This window comes from Electrona antarctica (genome assembly GCF_951216825.1).
Source record: "Electrona antarctica genome assembly, chromosome: 11".
Taxonomy (NCBI): domain Eukaryota; kingdom Metazoa; phylum Chordata; class Actinopteri; order Myctophiformes; family Myctophidae; genus Electrona; species Electrona antarctica.
In genome coordinates this window covers 9,800,447-9,822,830 of record NC_136792.1, presented here as the reverse complement: position 1 = coordinate 9,822,830, position 22,384 = coordinate 9,800,447, and the positions used below count along the sequence as shown (strand labels likewise).

The 22,384-nt window shown below is 42.9% G+C and overlaps 3 protein-coding genes across 4 annotated transcripts; all 3 read right to left on the bottom strand.

Moving 5' to 3' along the window:
- Window positions 1–304: 304 nt before the first annotated feature.
- Window positions 305–6,899, bottom strand: gpr171 (G protein-coupled receptor 171). 2 transcript variants are annotated; one of them, XM_079514551.1, is made up of 6 exons: window positions 6,743–6,899; window positions 4,497–4,633; window positions 3,518–3,651; window positions 2,614–2,820; window positions 1,098–1,223; window positions 305–904 (listed from the first exon to the last, which is right to left on the bottom strand). In XM_079514551.1, the coding sequence occupies exons 3-6, from the start codon at window positions 3,617–3,619 to the stop codon at window positions 407–409; spliced, it is 933 nt and encodes a 310-aa protein (XP_079370677.1). In that variant the 5' UTR covers window positions 3,620–3,651; window positions 4,497–4,633; window positions 6,743–6,899; the 3' UTR covers window positions 305–406. The 2 variants fall into 2 exon arrangements, with proteins under 2 accessions (XP_079370677.1, XP_079370676.1); XM_079514550.1 differs by lacking the exons at window positions 4,497–4,633; window positions 6,743–6,899 and having other exon boundaries at window positions 3,518–3,707.
- A 1,010-nt stretch (window positions 6,900–7,909) lies between these two features.
- On the bottom strand, window positions 7,910–12,630 carry LOC306931974 (P2Y purinoceptor 14-like; the record flags this gene model as incomplete). The annotated part of the gene is made up of 4 exons (XM_079513679.1): window positions 7,910–9,062; window positions 9,594–9,818; window positions 10,120–10,385; window positions 12,481–12,630. 4 exons carry the CDS (start codon window positions 12,628–12,630, stop codon window positions 8,543–8,545), a joined length of 1,161 nt encoding a protein of 386 aa, XP_079369805.1. The 3' UTR covers window positions 7,910–8,542.
- Window positions 12,631–17,278: 4,648 nt separating this feature from the next.
- On the bottom strand, window positions 17,279–21,848 carry LOC306932657 (P2Y purinoceptor 14). Its single transcript, XM_079514549.1, is given in 3 exon segments — window positions 17,279–17,883; window positions 17,886–18,904; window positions 21,714–21,848. Coding segments are annotated over 2 exon segments (1,095 nt in total). The 5' UTR covers window positions 18,903–18,904; window positions 21,714–21,848; the 3' UTR covers window positions 17,279–17,805.
- Window positions 21,849–22,384: the final 536 nt, after the last annotated feature.

Genomic DNA, 22,384 nt, shown 5'->3' with positions numbered 1-22,384 from the left:
CTACATACTTACACCTAGAAACCCCATTCAAACCTATTTAGGTTCATCTTACGGTGGACATGTTTGCCTGAAAAGGAGTCTTTGAAATGTTTCATAGTTTTAGAAATATAGTGCTTTCAAATTTGAGAAATGTACAATGGGGCTCAATGGCAGGTTATGTGTCACACTCTGCCTAGTGTGGAACTGTGGATAGTGCTAGGCCGGAAGGCACAGGTTGCAAAATAGCCCAAGACAGGAAAAATACTGAATAATACTCAAAATAGCAAGTCGGAGGAAAGCCCATCTGGCCGAAACGTGTCCGTTCTCTGTTCGTCAGAGGTAATAAACCATGGGAAAAGTATTGCGTGCTGGCTATTCCTTTATTTCCATTTGTACCTTTGAGCCTTGCACCTATAATAATACTCCATCATCGTCCATCATCCCCCCCAGCTGTCCCCGTGTCAGCCTCGGGCTGCTCTCTGCAGCTGAACAGTCCTCTGAGTGTCTGTCTGGAGGGCGTCCAGAGGCAGAAGCACAGCAGGGGGTCCAGGCATAGATGCAGCACGGCCAGCAGAAGTGTCCACTCCTTGGCCAAGAACAGGCGCCTCTTGGTGGGACAGTCTCTGATGATGACCGTGCTGGTCTGGGCCATGGTGTAGGGCGTGCGGACCACGTGGTACGGCAAAAAGCCCACCACAAAGGCCACCGACAGGGTTGCAATGTGGGCCGCCGTGCGCCTGGTAGCTCTCCGGTCTCTCGGTCTGTTATTCTTGCATCCTAGGAGCCGCTTCAGAGCCAGGCCAGCGGAGAGAAGCACGACGGCAGAGGAGTTGAAGAAGAGAGCCATGCAGAGGAAGACGGCCAACGCGTGCCAGCGGAGTCCGACGCCGTGCTTCAGCGACGAGCAGCTCAGGTACCGCTGAGGCTGCAAAGCAGGAAGGACAATCACAGCCACTTCAAAGGGAATACAATGCTAGTAATTTGACTTTGCACTTCTCTCTGTCTCTCTCTCTCTCAGGCACGCACACACACTTGTCTTGAAGTCTGATTTCATGCTTTCATATTATTGTGAGTTGCTGTATAGTTGTAATAGTTAGTACTGGTGATTCTAGATTTACCTGTACATGTCGTATGGGCAGAGCCATGTTAGGCACCATAATGAGCAGCAGCATGATCCAGACCATAACAGACAGCAGTTTGGAGGATCCCACCTGGACCTGGCAGGATAGAGCCTTCGGAGACACCTGCAGACCAACAGTACCGTCAATACGTTGGCTGGTCTGTTCTGTTCTGATCAGTGGTGGAAAGTTTGTGAGGTATTTGTACTATTTTCCAAATTTCCAATACTTTTACATCTGCTTCCACTACATCTCAGAGCCAAATATTGTACTTTAATAACCACTTTAAATGGAGTTGGAACAACAGATGTTCAGGAGGTGGAGAAACACACATTGACCCATGCCCTTCACGCCACTCTCTGCCCTCCACGTCAATCTACCTGTCCCTATTTATACCTGCCCAATACCACCCAGAATCCTCCACGTTTCGCCTGCCTTGCTGCGTCGCACACTAGCTTACACTTTCCTACAGGCTTCTCGCAGGGTCGGTGGAACCTACACACCCCCCCGGAACCTACACACCCGTTTTCATGTCATTCATTCATTCATTCATTCTTTCATTTCTTTACTGTCAATAAATCCCTTAAACCTTCCCAATGGTGTGTTTCTTCCGACTAGTGAACCTATACATTTCAGCCATTTGAAAATAGCCATTCTACAAGCTCACAATGCGTCGCATTTTCCAAAGGATTTTGTACACATTTTGAACTTCTGAAATGGGACATTCTGCAATATGAGTACTACTTTAAGTACATTTTGATGCCGATACTTTTGGATTTTTACTCGAGTACATTTTGAACATGGGACTTCTACTAGCCTACTACTAACGGAGTACATCGAACATTGCAGTATTGATACTTTTACTTAAGTAAAACATTTGAGTACTTTTTGCACCACTGTCTAGAATACATGTCCTGGTGCAGATTACAATATTCACAGCCATAAGGATAAATTGGTTACAACTCTCTGAGTCACAAATGGGACTTAATTCCCGAAATGATTCTGATGCTGTCATAGAACCTGAAGCTGGAAGTACCTTCGCTAAAACACCGTGGGACAACGCTCCACACGTCCCAAACTCTTCTCCCTTCTGGCTCCAAAACTATGGAATGTACTTTCCATTACAATCAGAACCGCAGACTCACTCCCAATCTTCTGCTGTAGTCTGACAACCCACCTCTTCAGACTCCATCTTAGGCCATAGCACTTGCCCTAGCCTTGATGACATTACAGGCGTATGCAAAGGCACAACGTATGTAACTTAGATAGCATTTTATGTAGACATATGCACTCTATAGTATATATACGCATAGTTTCATTATATAGATATTCCACTGTTAGGTTCTTAGCGTACGTATGATTCATGATGACTATTTTGATGTATATAGGATGTTGTATTACCATGTTTCTGTTCATGCTTACTGTAAATCGCTCTGGATTAAGAGCGTCTGCAAAAATGCCTAAATTGTAAATTGTAAGCCCAAATGAATAAGCATATCTCAGCCCCTCTGTATACCTGCACGTAGTGGTCGATGGTGATGAAGGTGAGGAACACGATGGACGCATAGAGACTGATGTAGATGAGCACAGCACTGGCCTGACAGTGGAACACCATGAGAGCCCAGGGAGCCACGCCCACATCCTTAAGGATCTTAAAGGGCAGGGCCATAGTCAACAGCAGGTCTGAGACAAGCAGGTTCACCAGAAACACATGGATGCTCTTCTAAAAAAAGGGAAAAAAAGGATCCAAACCAGAGGGATTCATCAGCAAAAGGAATAGCATGTGAAACAATACTGTATTGTACAGTATACAGTAGAGTTGAAAAACATGTTCGGTATTGCAAAGTAACTTAACTTAACCCATTTTACTTATCCCTGAGGACGATTCTACAAATGCCTTCTAAATCCTGACAGTTTTCTGAAAAATGTTTCCCGTTGTTCTCAAACATTTTCATGTCAAGGACGCCCAAAAATATGTATTTGGCCACCGACCCCCATCTGAAAATATGTTGTTCCAGGGACCTCCCCATGAAGCAAAGATTTGAGTTAAAAACGCTCTGAAAGAATATATTCAAACATTTGGGCCACATTTTCACGATTTAAAAAAAATAGCAGATCTACAAGCTCGTAGCGCGGCACTCGGTGCTGCGCTATGATCTTGTTTTATTTTTCTTCTTCTGCATTATGCAGAAGTGAGGGGTGCTCACTTCTATTTGCTCAGACACTATGACGTAAAATTCTCCATTCATTGTCAATGGGAATTTAATGTTTGTGTAAGACGAAAATCTATACTAATAGCTGAATATAGATGGCCCCACTAAAAAAAGAATCTAAATATTTTTACATACTTTTTCCACCACTGAACACTGTTGATATATGTGTAAAATAGGACGTAAAATTTAAACCATGACATTCGGTACCTTGCTGCCACTGCTGTGGACGAGGAGGGCCCATAGAGACAGCAGGTTACCAGCCAGACTGCTGATGAAGATGAGAATGTAGAGAACGATGAAGGGCCCCATCTGGTCATTAACAATGCACTCATCCTTCTCACCTCCTCGTCCCCCAGTGGAGTTGAAGAGAGAAGACATTATCATCAAAAACCCGATCCTCCGCCTGGAAATGAAAATGGCGTTGCCTTTATTTAGGCCTGAGGTCGATTCTACAAAACGTCCTCTAAATCCTGACAGTTTTCTGAAAAACCTACAGTATGTTTTCTAACCTATGTCAGTGGTTCTCAAACTATTTCAGGTCAAGGAGCCCCAGAATTATCTGAAATTGGCCGCGGACCCCCATCTGAAAATATGTTGTTCCAGGGACCTCCACCCCCCACCCGCAAAGATTTGAGTTAAAAACGTTCGCTCTGAAAAAATATATTCAAATATTTCCTCCACATTTTCATGATTTTTCAAAAATAGCAGACCTACTAGCTCGTAGTGCTCGTAGCGCTATGAGCTTGTAGATCTGCTATTTTTCAATAGCCAAAGTATAACATAAATTTGCTTAAAACACCAGAATGGCTTTTAATACCAGCGACCAGATTACCAGCAGATGGACTCTAGGCTACTAGCCACACAGTCTACTTGACAGAATGTCTACTAGCCAGCGAGTCTACCAGTCTAAATGCATAGAGTCTACTAGTCACTTGTTAGTTCAATATAATATAGTTGATGAATTACTACATTTGCATTCAAAGTGTTAGCAGCCAACTAACAACTGACATAAAAGAGAGGTACAAAGTACAGAAAACAACAACAATATGAATATAATTAAAGTATTAAATGAATAATGAAGAACAAGAAGGTATATAGGCCTTATACTGTGAAATAACATGCACACTGTTTTCACAAGGTTAAAAGGATTGTTTCACTTAAAAACATTATATAGAACTGAAACCACCTGTGTGGATGTGATGGTCAGTTGGGGGTGAATGGTTGGATGGTCAGTCGTAGATGGTTGGATTATCAGATGAAGGTGAATGGTTGGATGGTCAGTTTAGTTGCAGTTGCATGGTGTGTATTCTGGTGTTGACCATTCTGGAACAGACGACAACACAACAAACCCTCACTTCATGTTTCACTCACTCATTGTGTAGTTGGTTGATTGATCAATTGGTCTAGGTTGTTGGGTATAGGTCAATTATTTCATGTATCATTAACTGATGAACTCTGTTGGAAGATGTACTAAAATGATGTAAGATGTAAATCAGAAAACATGTCGTCGACCAAAAATGTTGTACATGCATATTTTAACTCGTATATCTTTTCTTAAAATAACGCTCTGCTTCACCATAAACGACACAAAGGTAGTGAAAATTGCCGATCTACAAGCTCACAGAGCTCGTTGTGATCTGGTAGATTGGCTCTTCGTTGTCTTTATAGATCAGGCTGCTCTCAGCAGGGAAACATGTGGAGGAAACACAACTTTATACCAAGATAAGAATGTTTCAGATCCTTCTGTACCTTCCTGTTTCGCCTTCCTATTTAGACGTATAAAGGAAACTCTCTTTGATTATACTGAAACAGGATTAATAACAAATAATACCTGCATTCCAGTCTAATGTATAGACTAATAATTTATAATCTAATGTCTAAATGGATGTTGTGTCTAATAGTCTACTGTTGCTGTGCAATATTGTGTTGTATGTATACTGTATATTTGTGTAAATTCCTCATATGAACTTTATTCAGCATGGAATACGGATGTGTATATTACAGGAAACTCCCGTTAAACTTTCCAACAAACTCCAGTAAACTCCCGAATTGTACCATCACACCTGTATATTACCGTATATTAACTGTATATGCCCGCTAAACTTGAGGGCAAAATACAGTGCCCATAATTGCCCGTTAACTCACACAGTGATGCTTATGATGCATGAAATGTATTCTGATAGCCTAATAATATGCTCATGACACAGACTCTCCTATAGTGAAAGAAATAACAAGATTTTTACCACATATACTGTACATACAATGTCTGCAGGCTGAGCTCAGTTTAACAGGATGTGGTCATAGGGGACTCTGGTACATACCGTAATTCTATATACAGTTGGAGGCCATCGATATTGTCCTTTTATTTTTGCTGAGGTTTGCGTGATCTGCGCAAAAGGACAGTTAACCCATTTTGGGCGGGAACCCCTTTTGGTGTTTTAAACATTATGTTATAATTTAGCTATTGAAAAATAGCAGATCTACAAGCTCATAGCGCGCCACCGAGTGGCGCGCTACGAGCTTGTAGGTCTGCTATTTTTGAAAAATCGTGAAAATATTTATTTCAGAAAACTGGAGGATTTAGAAGGATTTTTTTTAATTTTGAGGTCAGGCCTAAATGGGTCAAATGATAAGGGACAATATCGGTGGCACCCAACTGTACAGTCTATGGTTCAGCAGCACAGCTCACAGACATGCAGGTGCCCTTGAGCATGGCAGTGGACATTACTGTACATTACTGTACATTGAACGTATCGTTGCTGTCAGGCAGAAACCTCTTACAGCAGTGGTTCCCAAAGTGGGGTCCGGGGACCCCTAGGGGTCCTTGAGGAAGTTCCAGGGGGTCCCCAGCTAAATGATAGTTTGGAACCAAATGGACCATTATTGGACCGTAACTCAGAGTGTACGAATGGAACGCAATTGACCCGAACGGGTCCGTTTGGTTCCATTTGTACACCCTCAGAGTTAAATTGACATTGATTTTACAATATAAATTGGGGGTCCCAGAGATAGAAATGTCACTAAATGGGGGGTCCGTAGACTAATGCATATCAAACTGGGGGTCCTTGAAATTAAACTGGTTGAGAATCACCGCTAGAGCCGTAAAAATCTTCTCCTATGGGGGTCCCTGGCATTATCTCTTCAAATGGGGGTCCACGGGCTAATTAGTGTCAATTTGGGGCTCCTTGACATGAAAACGTTTGGGAACCATTGTCTTACAGTATCTCCATATGACTTAAACCTAAATTAAAGCCCTACTTGATTATACTACAGCGTCACAAAAACGTATCAAAACAGATCTGCAAGCTCAAAACGTGTATCAAAAAAGCAACAGTTTTGGACATACATGTATGAGGTTTCCACCCTATACCGAGACGTTATATTAAATAAAGGAGAAACAGTTTGTGATCTTAGACAAAGACATCGTCCTACCTCATAATATGTGGTTGTTGTCCCTCTGTGGAAGTATTTCATGAACCCACATGAGTCCACTCGAACCGTTCATTTCATTGCTGGTGCTTGGGGTTCATGGTGGTGAGACTTATTGTAATCACACTAACAATTACCTTCCACCAACTTCCTGGTTCACTTCCTGGTTCACAGTGTGTTGCTGTCGTCAATCAAACCTCAACCTTCTGCTGCCATGCAATGAGTCAAACCCACCAAAAGCCCTGCCTCCTCCTCCCTGCCGATAGACAGGTGCTCTTCTTTCTATATTTACATTGCTGTCTGGAGGAAACCACCTAAAACTAGATTTTTTTTTTTAGGTTTAAAGGTTTAAAAAAAATATTGAACCAATGAAAAGTTGTAAAAAGCGTGTTGGAAAAAAAGTCTTAACTCCATTGGACCCTCACATTTTCTGATAGAGCAGCTAACTCCACCACGATATATAAGGTTTTCTTAATTTCCTGAAAAATGTATATTTTTAATTTCCTGAAAACAACATTTTAGGTAGATACAGGAAGCTGAGGGCAGAGGTGCGAAAAGGAATTACGTACCAGCCAGGAGGTGAACCTGACAGATTTCTGTGCATTTCTATAACGTGCGCTTGGAGCACTGAAGAGCTAATCTTGTAGATTTGTTTGTTTTGAGCCGTTTGCAATTTGTGTATTTCCAAATCACTGGGCAGTGTAGCCTACTCAGTGTGACACAGTATTAATATTTTCAGAATATTTTGATTTAGTCTTAGTCTTTTAAATAACACAGCATTTAGTCTTAGACTCTTAGTCCTATATGTAATCTTCTGAAAAGCCTTAGTCTAGTCTTTTAGTCTTAGTCTTAATGCAATGTTAATTTTGTCAACATTTTGTCTTAGTCTTCTGAAAAACCATAGACAACTAAATGAACACTGGTGTGACAACTGACAATTAAGTTACTTCTTTCAGAGTAATGTTATATACTTTGTGCTGTGGATGGAAATGCTGCAACTACAATGTGTGGAAGTTAGAGAGAAGATCAAGATAGCTTAAGTTCCTCCTATGGTTGTCTGTACTTTTTTGTTTGTCCATTATTTGAGGCTTCAGTTCTGTTCTCTGGTTGTCATGTCATCAGTACAAAACAGGCATATTTTTCATTTTATTTTGCAATGAAAAAATATTGTCTGTGAAAAAATACATACAAAAGATTAATAAAGTAATACAACTTTAAAAGCTTCGGACTATTTACAGAATAAACATTCATCCAGTTTAGGGATGTTAATCTAAAATCGATGAATCGCCATTAAGAACGTTAACTGTTAATCTGAAAATTAATCAGCCAAGGAAATTGGAAATACTCAAGTAAAGTACAAATACCTCAAAATTGTACTTAAGTACAGTACCTAAGTAAAAGTACTTTCCACCACTGCATGTTAACAGCTGCATTATATTCTACTGATATCAGTTGAGACTAACATGGATAGTCTCACATCATATAAACGGAACAAATAAGTATGAGGGAAATGTGGAGCACTTTATATGTTCTATGAACAAATATGCTCAGGTAAGACATTTTGCTCTATGTCAGTTTGACTGACATAGTTTAACATGTGTGGTCCTTCTATCAGAGGCTATAAGGAGTGGACACTGGCTTATCTTAGTTTCAGGGCAAAAATCTGGGGTGCATACTTAGTTTAGACTAGTCATTGGTTAGACATGGGTTAAGGTTAGGTTTAGGTGTGCTGCCCCGTGACAGGTTAGGTTTAGGCGAGGGTTTGAGTTGTAGGACTAATGACTGGCCCCAAAAATCTTACTCTCAACCTTCCTCATGGTCAGACTTCCTCTCCACTTTTGTCATGGTCATCATCATGCTTGTCCTCTCCCCAGTGAGCACTCGGCTTGTGTCCAGCTGCGAGTCCTGGGACGCCCTCTTCTTCTTGCTGAGGTTCAGCCGGGCACGGAAGGCCTTGCAGAAGATGAAATAGATGAGCGGATCCAGGCAGATGTTCAGAATCGACAACATGAGGCTGAACTCCTTCAGGTAGTAGAAACTCTGACACAAGCTACGCCTATGAGACAGGAAGGCATAGGGGAGGCGCACGAGGTGGTACGGAACAAAGCACACGCAGAACACGGCCACCAGGAACAGCATGTTCCTCCGACACCGGGACAACTTTTTACAGCGCCTTAACGCTCCAGGGGACAACACTCCGCCAACACCTTCTGCTCCTCCACCCCCTGGCTGACTTCTCTGGGCCAACGTCAGTCTCTTCACCGTGCCATGGTAGAAGTAGATGAGAGAGACCAGGACAGAGACGAAGATGACCGCTGAGAAACTGTAAACAGAACGGAGCAGAATGGAATTGATGATTAGTTCATCTTATATCTAGCTGTTCTTGTTTTTGATTGCTCTTTTGTGTTGTCTGAGACTATCCTATTGGCGTCATACTTGTTTATTGCATTGAATGACTAATTTCTAGCATTATTGTTGTATATTTTATTTATTTCATTTTTTAAATGAAACTCTGGGTTTACGAGTATACTGATGTAGTGGGTTTGTGGTGGGTTTTGTGATGGTCGAAGAGCCTTTGTGTATGTCATTATTGTTTGTTGCTGTATTGTTTTGTTGTACGTTGTATGTTGTGCCCTGAGGACCCCCTTGAAAACAAGTTGCTGCAACTCAAGGGAGTATCCTCTAGTGAATTAAAAAAAAAAAAAAACACCTGTGAAAACATCATTCAGACCTGGGACACCAAGGCTGAGTTTATAGGTTTAAAAGACTGCAGGTTTCTAGGTTCCCATGCAGGACCAGAGTGGAGAACTGTATACAGTATGTTCTAAGACAAGTTCTAACCTAATGTACCTACATGTGGATGATTTTGTACAGCAGGCTCATCTGAGGGCCGTGAAGAGCATCACAGCTCACAGCTCCCGGTAAGTGGGTCCTCATGGGCAGGGATGTCAGGAGGAACATGGCGACGTAGGCTCCCATCGGGGCCAGGAGAGAACACCAGGTGACCAGGGAGATGACACGTGCAACGCGGACCTTCTGCAGGGGATTAGATGCCGATGGCTGCACAATCTTCAGATATCTGGTGGTCGGAATGAGCCCAGTGGGTTATCACATGTTATTACAGTCCATCATAACGTTTAAATCTTTGCTTAAAGATGGAGTGCCGTGATTTTTTTCCACCCTAAAACATGATCATCAGGTCTTATTGTTATGTTATTTTCAAAAAAGTGTACAATATAAATTGTTAAAATGTTGTTTTTATGTGGGCACGCCCACCAGTTCATTAACCCATTTAGACCTGAGGACGCATCTGTGTCATATTATAGCTTTTAATGCCTGGTTGACGGACATCAACACAGCATCCAGACAGACAGATATACCTGTTGGCAGCGATGTATCCCATGAACAGGATGCTGATGTACATGTTGAGGTAGAAGGTGGAGGCTCCGATGGTGCAGTAGACCATTCTAACGGTGACGTTGTGGCTGTAGGCGTAGTTGGAGATGCGGAGTGGCAGACACAGACAGAGGAGGAAGTCTGCGATCGTAAGGTTCTTCAGATAGACCATCACACTGCTGGAGGACGCCTGGCGTTCAGCGTGACAGAAATATACCTTCAGAATAAATCCATTCAGGGCCAAGCCAACCTATAATGGCAATAGACAGATACAGAAAATGTATTATTATAATATAAGGAGGCCCACCAGTTCATTAAGTATGCCTGGTTTGCCTGGTGGGTGGTGATGGGTGGTGATCCACCTGAACTGAAGCCACACCCACAGCTGTAGTTGTATGATAAAGGGGGAGGGGTTAGGGGAGGGGCTGATAGTGTGATGTCACTATATTACTGTTTATTTCATTGGCCCGTTTGACTGTCAAAGGTTCAGCCTCCAGGAAGAAACCCTAAATACAAAGTTAATACACCATTGCATATAAAAACGACTCCAGGGTGTCTAATGAAGTATACTGTCACCTCATAGACACAGCTCATAGTCGCGATGCAAAAAACCTTTTTTCTATTGAAAGACCAACGTTTCGGCAGACAATATGCCTTCTTCAGGGTACGAGATCAATAGATTCACAATCATTCTAAATGGTTCCCAACACGTGTACTGACTGAACAGATCCCTTGATGTGGAAAACACTATTTAAAAACATAATAATGAGGCCTGGGCCCGTGGCTCAGCGGTCCAGGCACCTTGGCTGGTAATCCAGTCTGGCAGTGTGCCGCGGGTTCGACTCCCGATCCAGATGGCCTGTACTGCATGTCACCCCCCCCCCCCCCCATCTCTCTCTCCCCCTTCCTGTCAGCCTACTGTCTATCCCTCCATACAAAAAAAAATAATATATATATATATATATATATATATATAATATATAAATAAAGGCGAAAGGAAAAAAACAAACATAATAATGAGGTAAAAAAAAGTGATTCTGAATAAACTCACCAGCAGTGTTGATTTCGTCGACTGAGAACGAAAATACATCGCATGGATGCAACTGGGACGTATCCTCAGTGATGTATCCCAATCATCGGAGTTTCGGGTCTCACGAACATCATACCCCTCACTCGGGTGACCCAGCCGGGGTGATCAAGTCCCGACTTACGTCCCAGTAGCTACCCTCGATCAGACCCACCAGGGAAAGACCAGGGCCACACAATCCGTTGGAACCACTCCGGAATGCCGGGACTGAGAGGTACTATTCTGGCATGTGGAGGGACTAGGCTCTGTGGGTTGACTCCTGTCCGGGCCCCTCCTACGTCTCACCAGGTCCACTCCTGCTCTCACCAGGAGTATAGGACATGTGCGTTGCACCAGACACTTCATTCAGGAGTGGTGGATTCTTGAACCGCAATGGTTCTGCAGGCTCCACCGCTGAGCAATGGTAGTACTGCAGGCTCCACTTGCGACTCGAATGGCCCTCCTAAAGGCATCACGAAGGTTTTTGGGCTTCCGCCTCACGGAGGATGCAGGCTGGGACGCTTACCCATACTGCTCCCGGGGTGCCGTCTACATTCCGGCTGTCACCCGTCTCTCCGGTGGTCACCAGACTATAAATGGTTGTCACATAGTCTATTCCTATGAGTCACTATAAATAGAATACTTCAGAACAAAAATAAATTGCATGGATGCAACTGGGATGTATCCTCAGTGATGTATCCCAAGGTCATCCGGGTTTCGGGTCTCGCGAACATCATACCCCTCACTCGGGTGACCCAGCCAGGGTGATCAAGTCCCGACTTACGTCCCAGTAGCTACCCTCGACTACCTTTTTCCACTGACGAAAACTAAATGGCAACACAATGAAAACTAAGCTATGATGACTAAAACTAAGACTAAATATATTGACAACAAAATAAACAAATAACAAATAAAAACTAGACTAAAATGTTAGGAAGGGACTAGTGGACAAGAGATCCTTTATAAGTAAAAGAAACAAGTGATTTTACACTTGGTTGACGCATTGTGAGCCTGTAGATCGGCCTTTTTCAGCAAGTGTAAAAACAGTCATTACGACAGCATCAAGGCCCACCAAAATACATTTCAGTCGACTAAATCAACTGTAGATTTAGTCGACTAAAATCGTATATTTAGTCGACTAAAATTGTATATTTAGTCGACTAAAATCGTATATTTAGTCGACTAAAACTAGACATTCCAGGTGACTAAAACAAAATGAAGACTATTCAAGAGACTATAACTAAAACCTAAATGTGGTGCCAAAAACAACACTACTCACCAGGAACACCAGACCACACACCAACATGAAGAATGGATGGGCTGAGGTGTCAATCACAGCACAGGAGGCTGTCTGGTTTGTGTCCAGTGATTGGTTAAAAGACAGGAAGTTGGTCATGTTGGCTCCTCCCACTCCCACAAGGTGGGCCATGATTCTGGATTGACCTAATGTAGCAACTAGCAATATACAGTAGGCATATTTATGTGTGTTGAAGTGTTCAATATATCATTGTCATAACTATGAGATTTTATCTCACAATTCTGACTTTATATGCCAGAATTATTTCTTGCATTTTCGACTAGGGCCTATATATAGATTGTTTTCCCCCTAAAAAATGTGGGATAAGCAAAAATCTGAATTTTTTTAGATATATCGCAAGAATCAAAACACAATGTAGACAGTGTACGTTTTATTTAGTAGCAGGGATGGCCATCCAAACATTTAACAGAACTACAGTACATTAATTTTAGTTACAATGAGTAGCCAGAGCAGAATTTGTTGGTTGCAGTTCCTCCTCCTGACTCAACAATACCAATACCTAACTAACTGACCAAAGATAGACACGCAGAAATGTTCTAATTAAAATAAAAAAATGCAGGCAGAGGGCATGGTCTCTGCAGATACATCACACTTATAGTGGTGTCATAAGTGATTAAACCATTTTGACCTGAGATCAGATTCTAAAAATGTCTTCTACATCCTGACAGTTTTCTGAAAAAGCTATGTTTCTATGTCAGTCGTTCTTCGATTTTTCAAAAATAGCAGACCTACAAGCTCGTAGCGCGCCACTCGGTGGCGCGCTATGAGCTTGTAGATCTGCTATTTTTCTATAGCTAAAGCATAACATAACGCTGTTATGATACAAGCCCATGCACAGTACATCTTAGTCTATGTACTTGAACTTGATACAGTGTACTTGATGTATTGTGTACTGCCGGTACTGTAGCATATAGGCTACGAGAGACATCTAGGCGACAGCAAGGTCAGCCTTGCTGCAGTAGGCACGTTCTTCTGTCTCATATCTTATTGTTACGTCATTATGATCCAGCACTATATATGTTTCCTGTTTGTGTAATAAACTTTGTGAACCTTAGCGTGATACTGTCTCGTGTCTCGTTAATTTGTTCTCCCGAGTACTCGCCGCCGCAGTCGCCGTACCAAAGGAATACTTCAACTGGATTGTCACACACCACCCAGCCTGCACACACTACCTGTCGGTCAATACCAGACGAGGGTCCTGCAGTACTTAGAGATATATTACAACAAACGCTAACACCAAAAGGGGTTCCCGCCCAAAATGGGTTTTAATGGAGAGGGTACGTTTTTGTACGAGTCCATTCATTGTTCTTTTCTTTTTAGGAAATCCTTAGTTATTCGAGTAGCTCAGTCGGTAGAGCTCTACAAGCTACAAGCTCATAGCAGATCTACAAGCTCATAGCGCGGCACCGAGTGCCGCGCTATGAACTTGTAGGTCTGCTATTTTTGAAAAATCGTGAATAAATCTTTGAATTATATTATTACAGAGTGAACATTTTAACTCAAATCTTTGCTTCTGGGGATGTCCCTGGAACAACACATTTTCAGATGGGGGCGGAGGCCAATTACATTTTTTGGGATCCATGACATGAAATATTGAGCACCACAAGGTTTTTCAGAATTCTTTTGACGTCAGGCCTAAATGGGTTAAAATGTAAGATATGCACATCCCAGAATTGAGCAGGTACTGGCCGAGGAGAAATACTACAAAGACAAAAAAATAAATAGAAACTAGCTCGCACACTGATGGGCTCTATTGCAGAAAGGGTTTTTTTACACTCATGTCTGAAATGTTGTACAGTACCAGCTTCCACCATGGAACACATAGAAATATCGCAATTACACAGTTAGAAATATAACCAGCTCACTCCTGATCAATTATTTTCAATTTCAGTTAAGGCAGATGGTTCCATATAAACACATTGAAAATATCCTGTGTCTATTCAGAAAATAAATAACAATTTGAGTTAATATGGAAACGATAATATGATGGTGTTCTAAAACGTATACTGGTTGCATTATGTGACAATATGATAGTAACAACTCACCTGTCAGTCAGTCAATGATGTGTGTGTGTATCTCCCGTCTAGATGAAGCAGGTTTTCCTTGTGAAGTGAACCCTGTCCCTTAGTAGGTTTATGTGTCTACGCATGCAAATACCCTTCTGTTCTCTATGTCTGTCTGTCCACAACTTCCCCCCTGCTATACTGTGGTAAAGCAACAGAACAAACCACATACACGTATACAGGCTACTGTATACGTGACGTGTATGTATGCACTTTCATTACTGCAGAAACTACACACGGCACATTACACAAACCAAAAACTAGTTATATAATTCAAAGGCATTATAGTATGTAACTTTTCCGTGTTAACAAAACTAACAATAAATACACTTTCTACTATAGGGGTGTCTAACGATATATTAACTGCATCGAAACATCGGTTTTAATTTCATGAATCGAAGTATATTGAAAAATGAAAACAGCAACATTGATTATGTACCGTATCGTGTCGTTTTACAATTCAAATAATCGGTATCGAATCGTTTTGCTATTGTATAAATACTACATTTTTGTACGTGGCATTTAGCAATTTATAGAAGATAAAAGAAAAAGAGGGGTTTAATTACTCAGTTTAAAATAATGTCAATGTATTTTAAATAGTTACTGTATCGATTTCAAATCATTGAGTCGTATCGGATCGCCATAATGAACCAATATCGTCCATGTATCGTATCGTCAACCATGTATCGTGATAAATATCGTATCGCTGTTAAAATGTATCGTTAACTTACACCCCTACTTTCTACCCATCAGTTCCCTCTATAATAGCATCACCGATGACAGGGCTGTGTTTTATGAAGGTAAATGTATCGTTACACCCCTACTTTCTACCCATCAGTTCCCTCTATAATAGCATCACTGATGACAGGGCTGTGTTTTATGAAGGTAAACACATACTGTGACTTTAAAGATAAGACGATATAAAAAAAGAGAGAAGTATGTTACAAAAGCTATATCAATTTCATAATCAGGTTTATGTTGAAAGTTTGTTCTCTCCTCTGCATAGTCAGTGCCCATACCCTGGGTGGGGTTGGCAAAAGGACCTTTCTGTGTGGAGTTTGCATGTTCTCCCCGTGTCCCTAGCCCAGGGTACCCTCACAAAAAAAAACATGCAGTAATGCTGGTCTCTAAAACTGCCTCCCCTTGGCCCCACGCACGCACGCACGCGCGCGCACACACACACACACACACACACAATTTTATGTTATTATTTTTCAGCAGCAGGTACTGTAGGCAACACTCGTCCCCTATCTAGCTGCTTAAATCAAGGGTGTTATACTGTGAAATTGGATGTGACTGACCACCATTTAGTGTGGGGGCGTGAAGTGAAATTGAATGTTGTTGAAGGTTATGTTATTAATATTTTGTCATCTGACATCCAAATCATACAGTGTTTATTTCATTATTTTATATCTACAATGGTATATATACGTCTCCACAGTGAGGCTGGAAAATGTAGCCTAGCAGCCTACTAGCCTACTGGTAGGTTCAGTAGGCAGGAAAATGGCGACCAGAATAACTCGTTCGGAGCGTGACTTCTCCCTACGCTCAGTCTCTATAGCTTGTAAAGCCGTTGGTTAGACATACTAACAGTCCGACAGGCATTAATTAGTCAGACAACATCGTCGCTTCCGCCATGAGTGATAAATGGTAAATGGTGCATTTATATAGCGCCTTTATCCAAGGCGCTTTACATAGATTGTGCATTACATTCACCCATTCACACACACATTCATACACCGATTGCGGCGGAAGCCATGCAAGGTACCAACCAGCACATCGGGAGCAATTTGGGGTTCAGTGTCTTGCCCAAGGACACTTCGACATGTAGACAGGAGGAGCCGGGATTCGAACCGCCGACCCATGGATCATTGGACGACCTGCTCTACCTCTTGAGCCACAGTCGCCCCTGAGTGGCCGGTTACAACTAACCCGTAGCCGGTTACAACTAATACCCGTGGCTCCCGATGTGCGTGGCAACACTGGCAGGTTAAAACTAACCCATGACTCCCAACATGCGTGGCACATTAAAACTAACCTGTGGCTTCCTGTGAGGTTAGGTTTAGGCAGAGTAATCTAGATTACTCTGGGTTTAGGGTTTGGGTTTTGGCCTATTGAGTAGCTAAGCTAAAAATAAAAAAGAAGGCCCAAAAGTAGCTTTGCTACTTGACGAGGTACACTAATATTAATGTAGCTCTGGCTACCGCAATTACAGCAAAACAAAAAAGAAGCTAATTATGCTATGTAGCTCAGCTTCATGTAGCTTAATCTGCCCAACACTTCACTTCAGCCCTATATAACTCAGCACAAAAAGTTCTGAAACTTAACTTTGATCAGTTATTTCTCTCCCTTAAGTAATACCAATTGGTATTGTATTTTATATCGTTTATCGTCAATTAGTCACCTTTACAACGAGGTAGACTATAGCTTAATTGTATTAAAAGGATTGGGCATTCCTTGAATGAGCAACAGTGTGGGTAGCACCTCCAAAAAAGTTGCCAAAATGGTAAATGGTTGGTATTCACCCTTGTTTTGAGTTGCTTAGCGGATTGGATGATTGAACTCTGACTCTCACACAGTAATAATCAAAAAATACAACACATATTGGCCATTTTTACACTTTATTCATTTTACACTAGGTGTTAGGGAACTCAGTAGCGTGTGGAAGATCCATACACAACCACAACAGCTTGGCACAACCTAGCCACATTTTTCTTTGGGATGGCATCCCATTCCTCAACCAGGATTTGTTGCAAGTCAGTGGTTCTGTTGGTCACTTTAGCATGTAGGCTACAGCTTGCCTAAGCTGATCCCACAAGTGTTCAATTGGGTTGAGGTCTGGACTGGAGGATGGTGTTAGGTCCTATTGATTCTGAAGATATGGGATTGCCGCTTGCTCCAGAATTTCATCCCGATATCTCACTGCATTGACAGTGCCTTCAATCATGACATGTTCTGTCTTGCCTGTGAGAGAGATACTGCCCCATACAATCCCTTTCACACTTTCCAGTTCTGGTTCCAGAGTGCACATGTATTCTTCAGAAATTACAATGTCAGTAACCTCTAACGCCCCCCCCCCCCTTCCTGTTCTGATAATAAAGCAGAAATGTCTGAATAAGCGAAAGAGAAGTGAAAATCCTGCCATCTGTCAGAACAGAACTGAAACAATGTCCTCCTCTACTCATTTGATCTCCTCTTTCATCCTTCCCATATCCCTTTCTTCTTAGTTCTTTCCTTTCCTCTCTTCTCTTCTCTTCTCTTCTCTTCTCTTCTCTTCTCTTCTCTTCTCTTCTACATGTGACTGAGACTCTGTGCCGTGGTGAGCGAGTGTCCTCTCCTCACTCTGCCAGACAGCTTCCTGAGCAGAGACTCCCTGAAGGTGCGACACATCAGGAAGTAGACGACGGGGTCCAGGCACACGTTGAGCGCCGACAGGAAGAGCGTGCCCTCCTTCAGCTGAAACAACAGGAAGCGGCTCGTGGGGCTGAAGCCGGCGCCGGGCATCTGGCTGAGCGTGTACGGCACGCGGCAGGCGTGGTACGGCACGAAGCAGACGAAGAACACGGCCAGGAGGCTGAAGATGCTGCGGCTGGACTTGCGGCAGGCGTCGACGACGACGACCCCGTCCCTCCGGACGACGCGCCGGCGGCATGAGCGGTACACGCGGCGCGCGATGGAGGCGTAGCAGAACCCCAGGAGCAGCAGGGTGGCCCAGAACAGGGCCACGCTGAACAGCGTGGACACGCGGTGCCACTGCACCCCCAGCGGGGTCTTGAGCTTCACGCAGTGCCTGGACGTCTCGCGGTCCGCCGGCTCGCTGGTCAGCACCACGTTGGGCAGAACGCACAGCAGCAGCAGGGACCAGGTGAGGAGCGACAGGACCTTGGCCGCGCCCACGCTCTGCAGCAGGCGCAGCGAGGAGGAGGCCGAGTGTCGCACGATCTTGACGTAGCGCTCCAGGCCAATGAGGCCCATGAAGACGATGCCCACGTACATGGAGGAGTAGAAGAGCACGGCCGTGTAGCGACACACCACCACACGGAGGCGCCAGCTCTCGGCGCCCGCGTCCAAGTCGCTGGCCACCCGGAAGGGGTAGGTGGAGAGCATGAGGAGGTCGGCCACCACCATGTTCTTCAGGTACACGACCAGGCCAGAGTCGCCGGGAACGCGGAAGAAGATCCACGCGGCCACGCCATTCAGAGACGCACCCAGCACGCAGATCACCACGTAGAGAGCGGGCAGGACCTGGCGAGTGAACACGCTGCTGAAGTCCGATTGGTTAGTTGGAGTCGGGAAGTGGGTGTTGTTTAGCCGATCCATGCCTATGGGAAGAGAGAACATAAAATACAGCAGTTTTACGCTCACGTTGAACACATATGTGCTCTTTTTGTTGCTTGTTTTCTGTACGGAGAAAGTCAAAGTCAACGTCGTACGATTAGTCACACACGTTACCGCAGTGAAATTTGTTCTCCGCATTTGATCCATCTCTTGGAGTGGTGAGTCGCAGCGTGCGCCACGCTCGGGAATCATTAGTTGATTTGACCCCCAATCCAACCCTTGATGCTGAGCGCCAAGCGGGGAGGCATTGGGTCCCATTTTTACAGTCTTTGGTATGACTCGGCCAGGGATCGAACCTCCGACCTCCCAGTTTCAGGGCGGACACTCTAACCACAAGGCCACTGTCTGGTGAAAGACTACAGATGGAAACTATAGCAATCTTGCTAAATCCGACATTGTATTGGTGTTCATTAACATGCGCTGTCCCTCCCAAATAAACGTATACCGGTACATTCATAAAACACCAGCCATATGTTTATGTTTAATACCCCTCTGTGCAGAAATTCATTTGAGACAGCAAAGTGGGTTGATGCTCTGACTACTCAACTTAAGATGGCTTCGGGGTCACTCAGCAAAATTCCATAGGGCCGCAAGCTAAAAATGTCAGTATTATTTTGAAACGTTTACAATTTTATTTTGTAACAGACTACACAACTAGACTACAAATTAAGGAAACAGAGTAAAAAGCCACATTTCCATCCATAAGGCCGAACCTCAATGAACAAAAACATTGTGATTAATGTCAATGATGAAGTTACAAAATGAGGCTTCATTCACAACACGTGAAGAGATATATAATGAACAGATTATTATCACAGGTGAATAAATAGGTTCAAGTGAATAACAATACTCGGCTGACATCAGGCCATATCACTTTGTCTTGGACCTACAATGTTCAAAACAATGAAAATAACTAATTGTACTTTTATTGGTATGACCATGGCGGGCCGCAGATAGATTATGCAGGGGCCGCATGCAGCCCACGGGCCGTGGGTTGAGTAGCACTGCTCTATACATTATCAAATGTTTCTATCTATCTATCTATCTATCTATCACACACCATCTTTACACCAGCATGCATGTACACGGATGTAAGCGCACGCACGCACGCACGCACGCACGCACGCACGCACGCACGCACGCACGCACGCACAGGATTGGAATCAACCGTGTGGTGTCCTATCTCTGCTCAAGATCTCCTGCTGCACTAAAACATCTCATAAACTTGAACTTAAACATTGTCAATTACTCATACAAGTGCAAGCATCAAAATGTTGGTGGGACCCGTTTGCACAACTGTGCTAACATAACAATAAAATAGGCAACTAATATAATTATATTAATATACTTATTTACTTATCGTAAATATTTTATATAAAAATATATAAATAAAGTAACACAAAACTGGATGTGATAGAAATGCTGTAAAGGTTGGGGTCTTAAAGGTGCATTAAGTGCTTTTTTTTCCTTTTTTACATCTGACAGCATTCATTTGTTACAGAATAATGTGCGGCTGCCTGTCTCTCCAGCTCTTTAGCTCTTTATTTGTAGCCTGGTTAATAAACCAGACCGAATCAGCCGTTGGCAAAAAAAAGTTGCCTACCAGCGGATTTCGGTCTGGCGAGGCTCAGTAGCACGCCTCTTTCCTACAATCGAGAACAGGTCGGACCAATCGGGACACGGTATGCAATATGGGCGGGCTTTGGTACAGTGACGTTCAATGCTTGAGACTTTTGACTGACAGTAGCTCTGACCAATTGCGTCAAAGAGAAAATGTTCCCCGGGAAATGAAATCCAAGTGGAGCCAGCCCAGACTGATATACCGCGACAGTGTTGTGTGATATTAGTCTGGCTTATTAGCCAGGCTACTTTATTTGAGAACACAAATAAGTGAGCTGGAACTGAAATACCTCCAAATTGAAGCTGATAAAAGGGTTCTCTCTCTCTCTCTCTCTCTCTCTCTCTCATAAAATGTTGTTCTTCTGAGCTCCAAATGGAACTGTTGGAGACCAGACTGCGTAGAATAAACCCAGACATTCCAGGCTGTGATGTACTGTTGTTTACAGGCAGCATGAGATCATAAACACAGGTGTTTTTAGGGGAGTCCTGCACAGCAAAGTGAGCAAACTATCTAGGAGTCCATTTAAATATCTTACTGGTTTTCACTTTAGCTTTTTATACTTGGCATGTGACTTTTAGCTTTGGTTGTTGTTTCATCACAATGCAACAAAAAATAAATATTTCTCTGGACTCTGTGTCTGCATGACTACTGTATTGACTCCATATGACTCATCTGAATTCTACATGTTAATACATATTAGTTTCCACAGTATATGACTCCAGTCTATATTGTCAATGTCGGGTGGAAACGTTGTATGTCCAAAACCGTTGTTTTATATTATAAGAAAAATAAATAGCAGACCTAACAAGTTCACAATGTGTCACATTGTGACATGTTGTGAGCTTGTAGATCTGCAAATGTCACTACTTTTGCGCAAACACTACTTAGAAGTATAGAAGTAGAATATTTGTTTTTTTTAAGTTGAAATATGGAGATATGAGGTTGATCTGCCCGAAGCAATTATGTGTCCTCTGAGGTTCTCTGAAGAACTAATAGTATAACTTCCATCTAATCGATCAAGTAAGTGATTTTTCTTTCATTGTAAATGTATCAACGCAGCGCGCGCGCAGCCACACACACACACACACACACACACACACACACACACACACACACACACACACACACACACACACACACACACTTAAATAATAATGGTGTAGTGTACTCACCATGTGATGTGTGTCAGGTTGTCATCGCTCAAGGCTATACTGGGTTGAGCTGCTGGACAAACAGACTGAAGGAGACAAGAGGAGGAGTCTCTCTCTCTCTCACTCTCTTTTTTCATGTCCCTCCTCTCTCCTTTTCTCTCTCTCTCAGTAAAGAGATGATGATTTTAAATGTGACCATAGTGTCATGCAATCCCTCTCCATCCCTCTCTAGGGGGATCTAACTCTAGGGACTATAACTCTCGGCCGGGACTTCTCCTTTTTTCTCAGCTCAATTCAATTGCAGTTTCTGAGAAACGCTGAGGAGGTTTCTGTTTGGATGAATGGGCTGTCAAGGCTAGAAAGTCGTTTTTTGCCACTCAGTGGGCGTTCCCGCATAACTTCCAGGTATGATGATGTCACGCACATACCCTCTACAATAATAACAATAATAATAATAATAAACTTTATTTATAGAGCACCTTTCATGACACGAGTGCAGCACAACGTGCTGTACAGGAAAAAAATACAAAAAAAACTAAGCACATCAGACAACATAGAAATCAAGGCACGTAAAAAAATCAAGGGACAGTCAAAATACATTCAAATTACACAAAGTGCTAAAAACATCAAACAACATTGATGTTTTTAGGTCAGTGGAAAGCAAAACACAGAGGCAAGAAAAGGCATTAAAA

What these genes read in the sequence shown, in the direction of transcription:
- gpr171 (XM_079514550.1), bottom strand. Translation starts at nt 3,694, where the DNA reads ATGATAATGTCTTCTCTCTTCAACTCCACTGGGGGACGAGGAGGTGAG. An exon ending in CCATCGACCACTACGTGCAG is followed by an intron (nt 1,224 to 2,613) that starts GTATACAGAGGG and finishes GTTGGTCTGCAG; the next exon opens with GTGTCTCCGAAGGCTCTATC. An exon ending in TGCCCATACGACATGTACAG is followed by an intron (nt 905 to 1,097) that starts GTAAATCTAGAA and finishes CCTGCTTTGCAG; the next exon opens with CCTCAGCGGTACCTGAGCTG.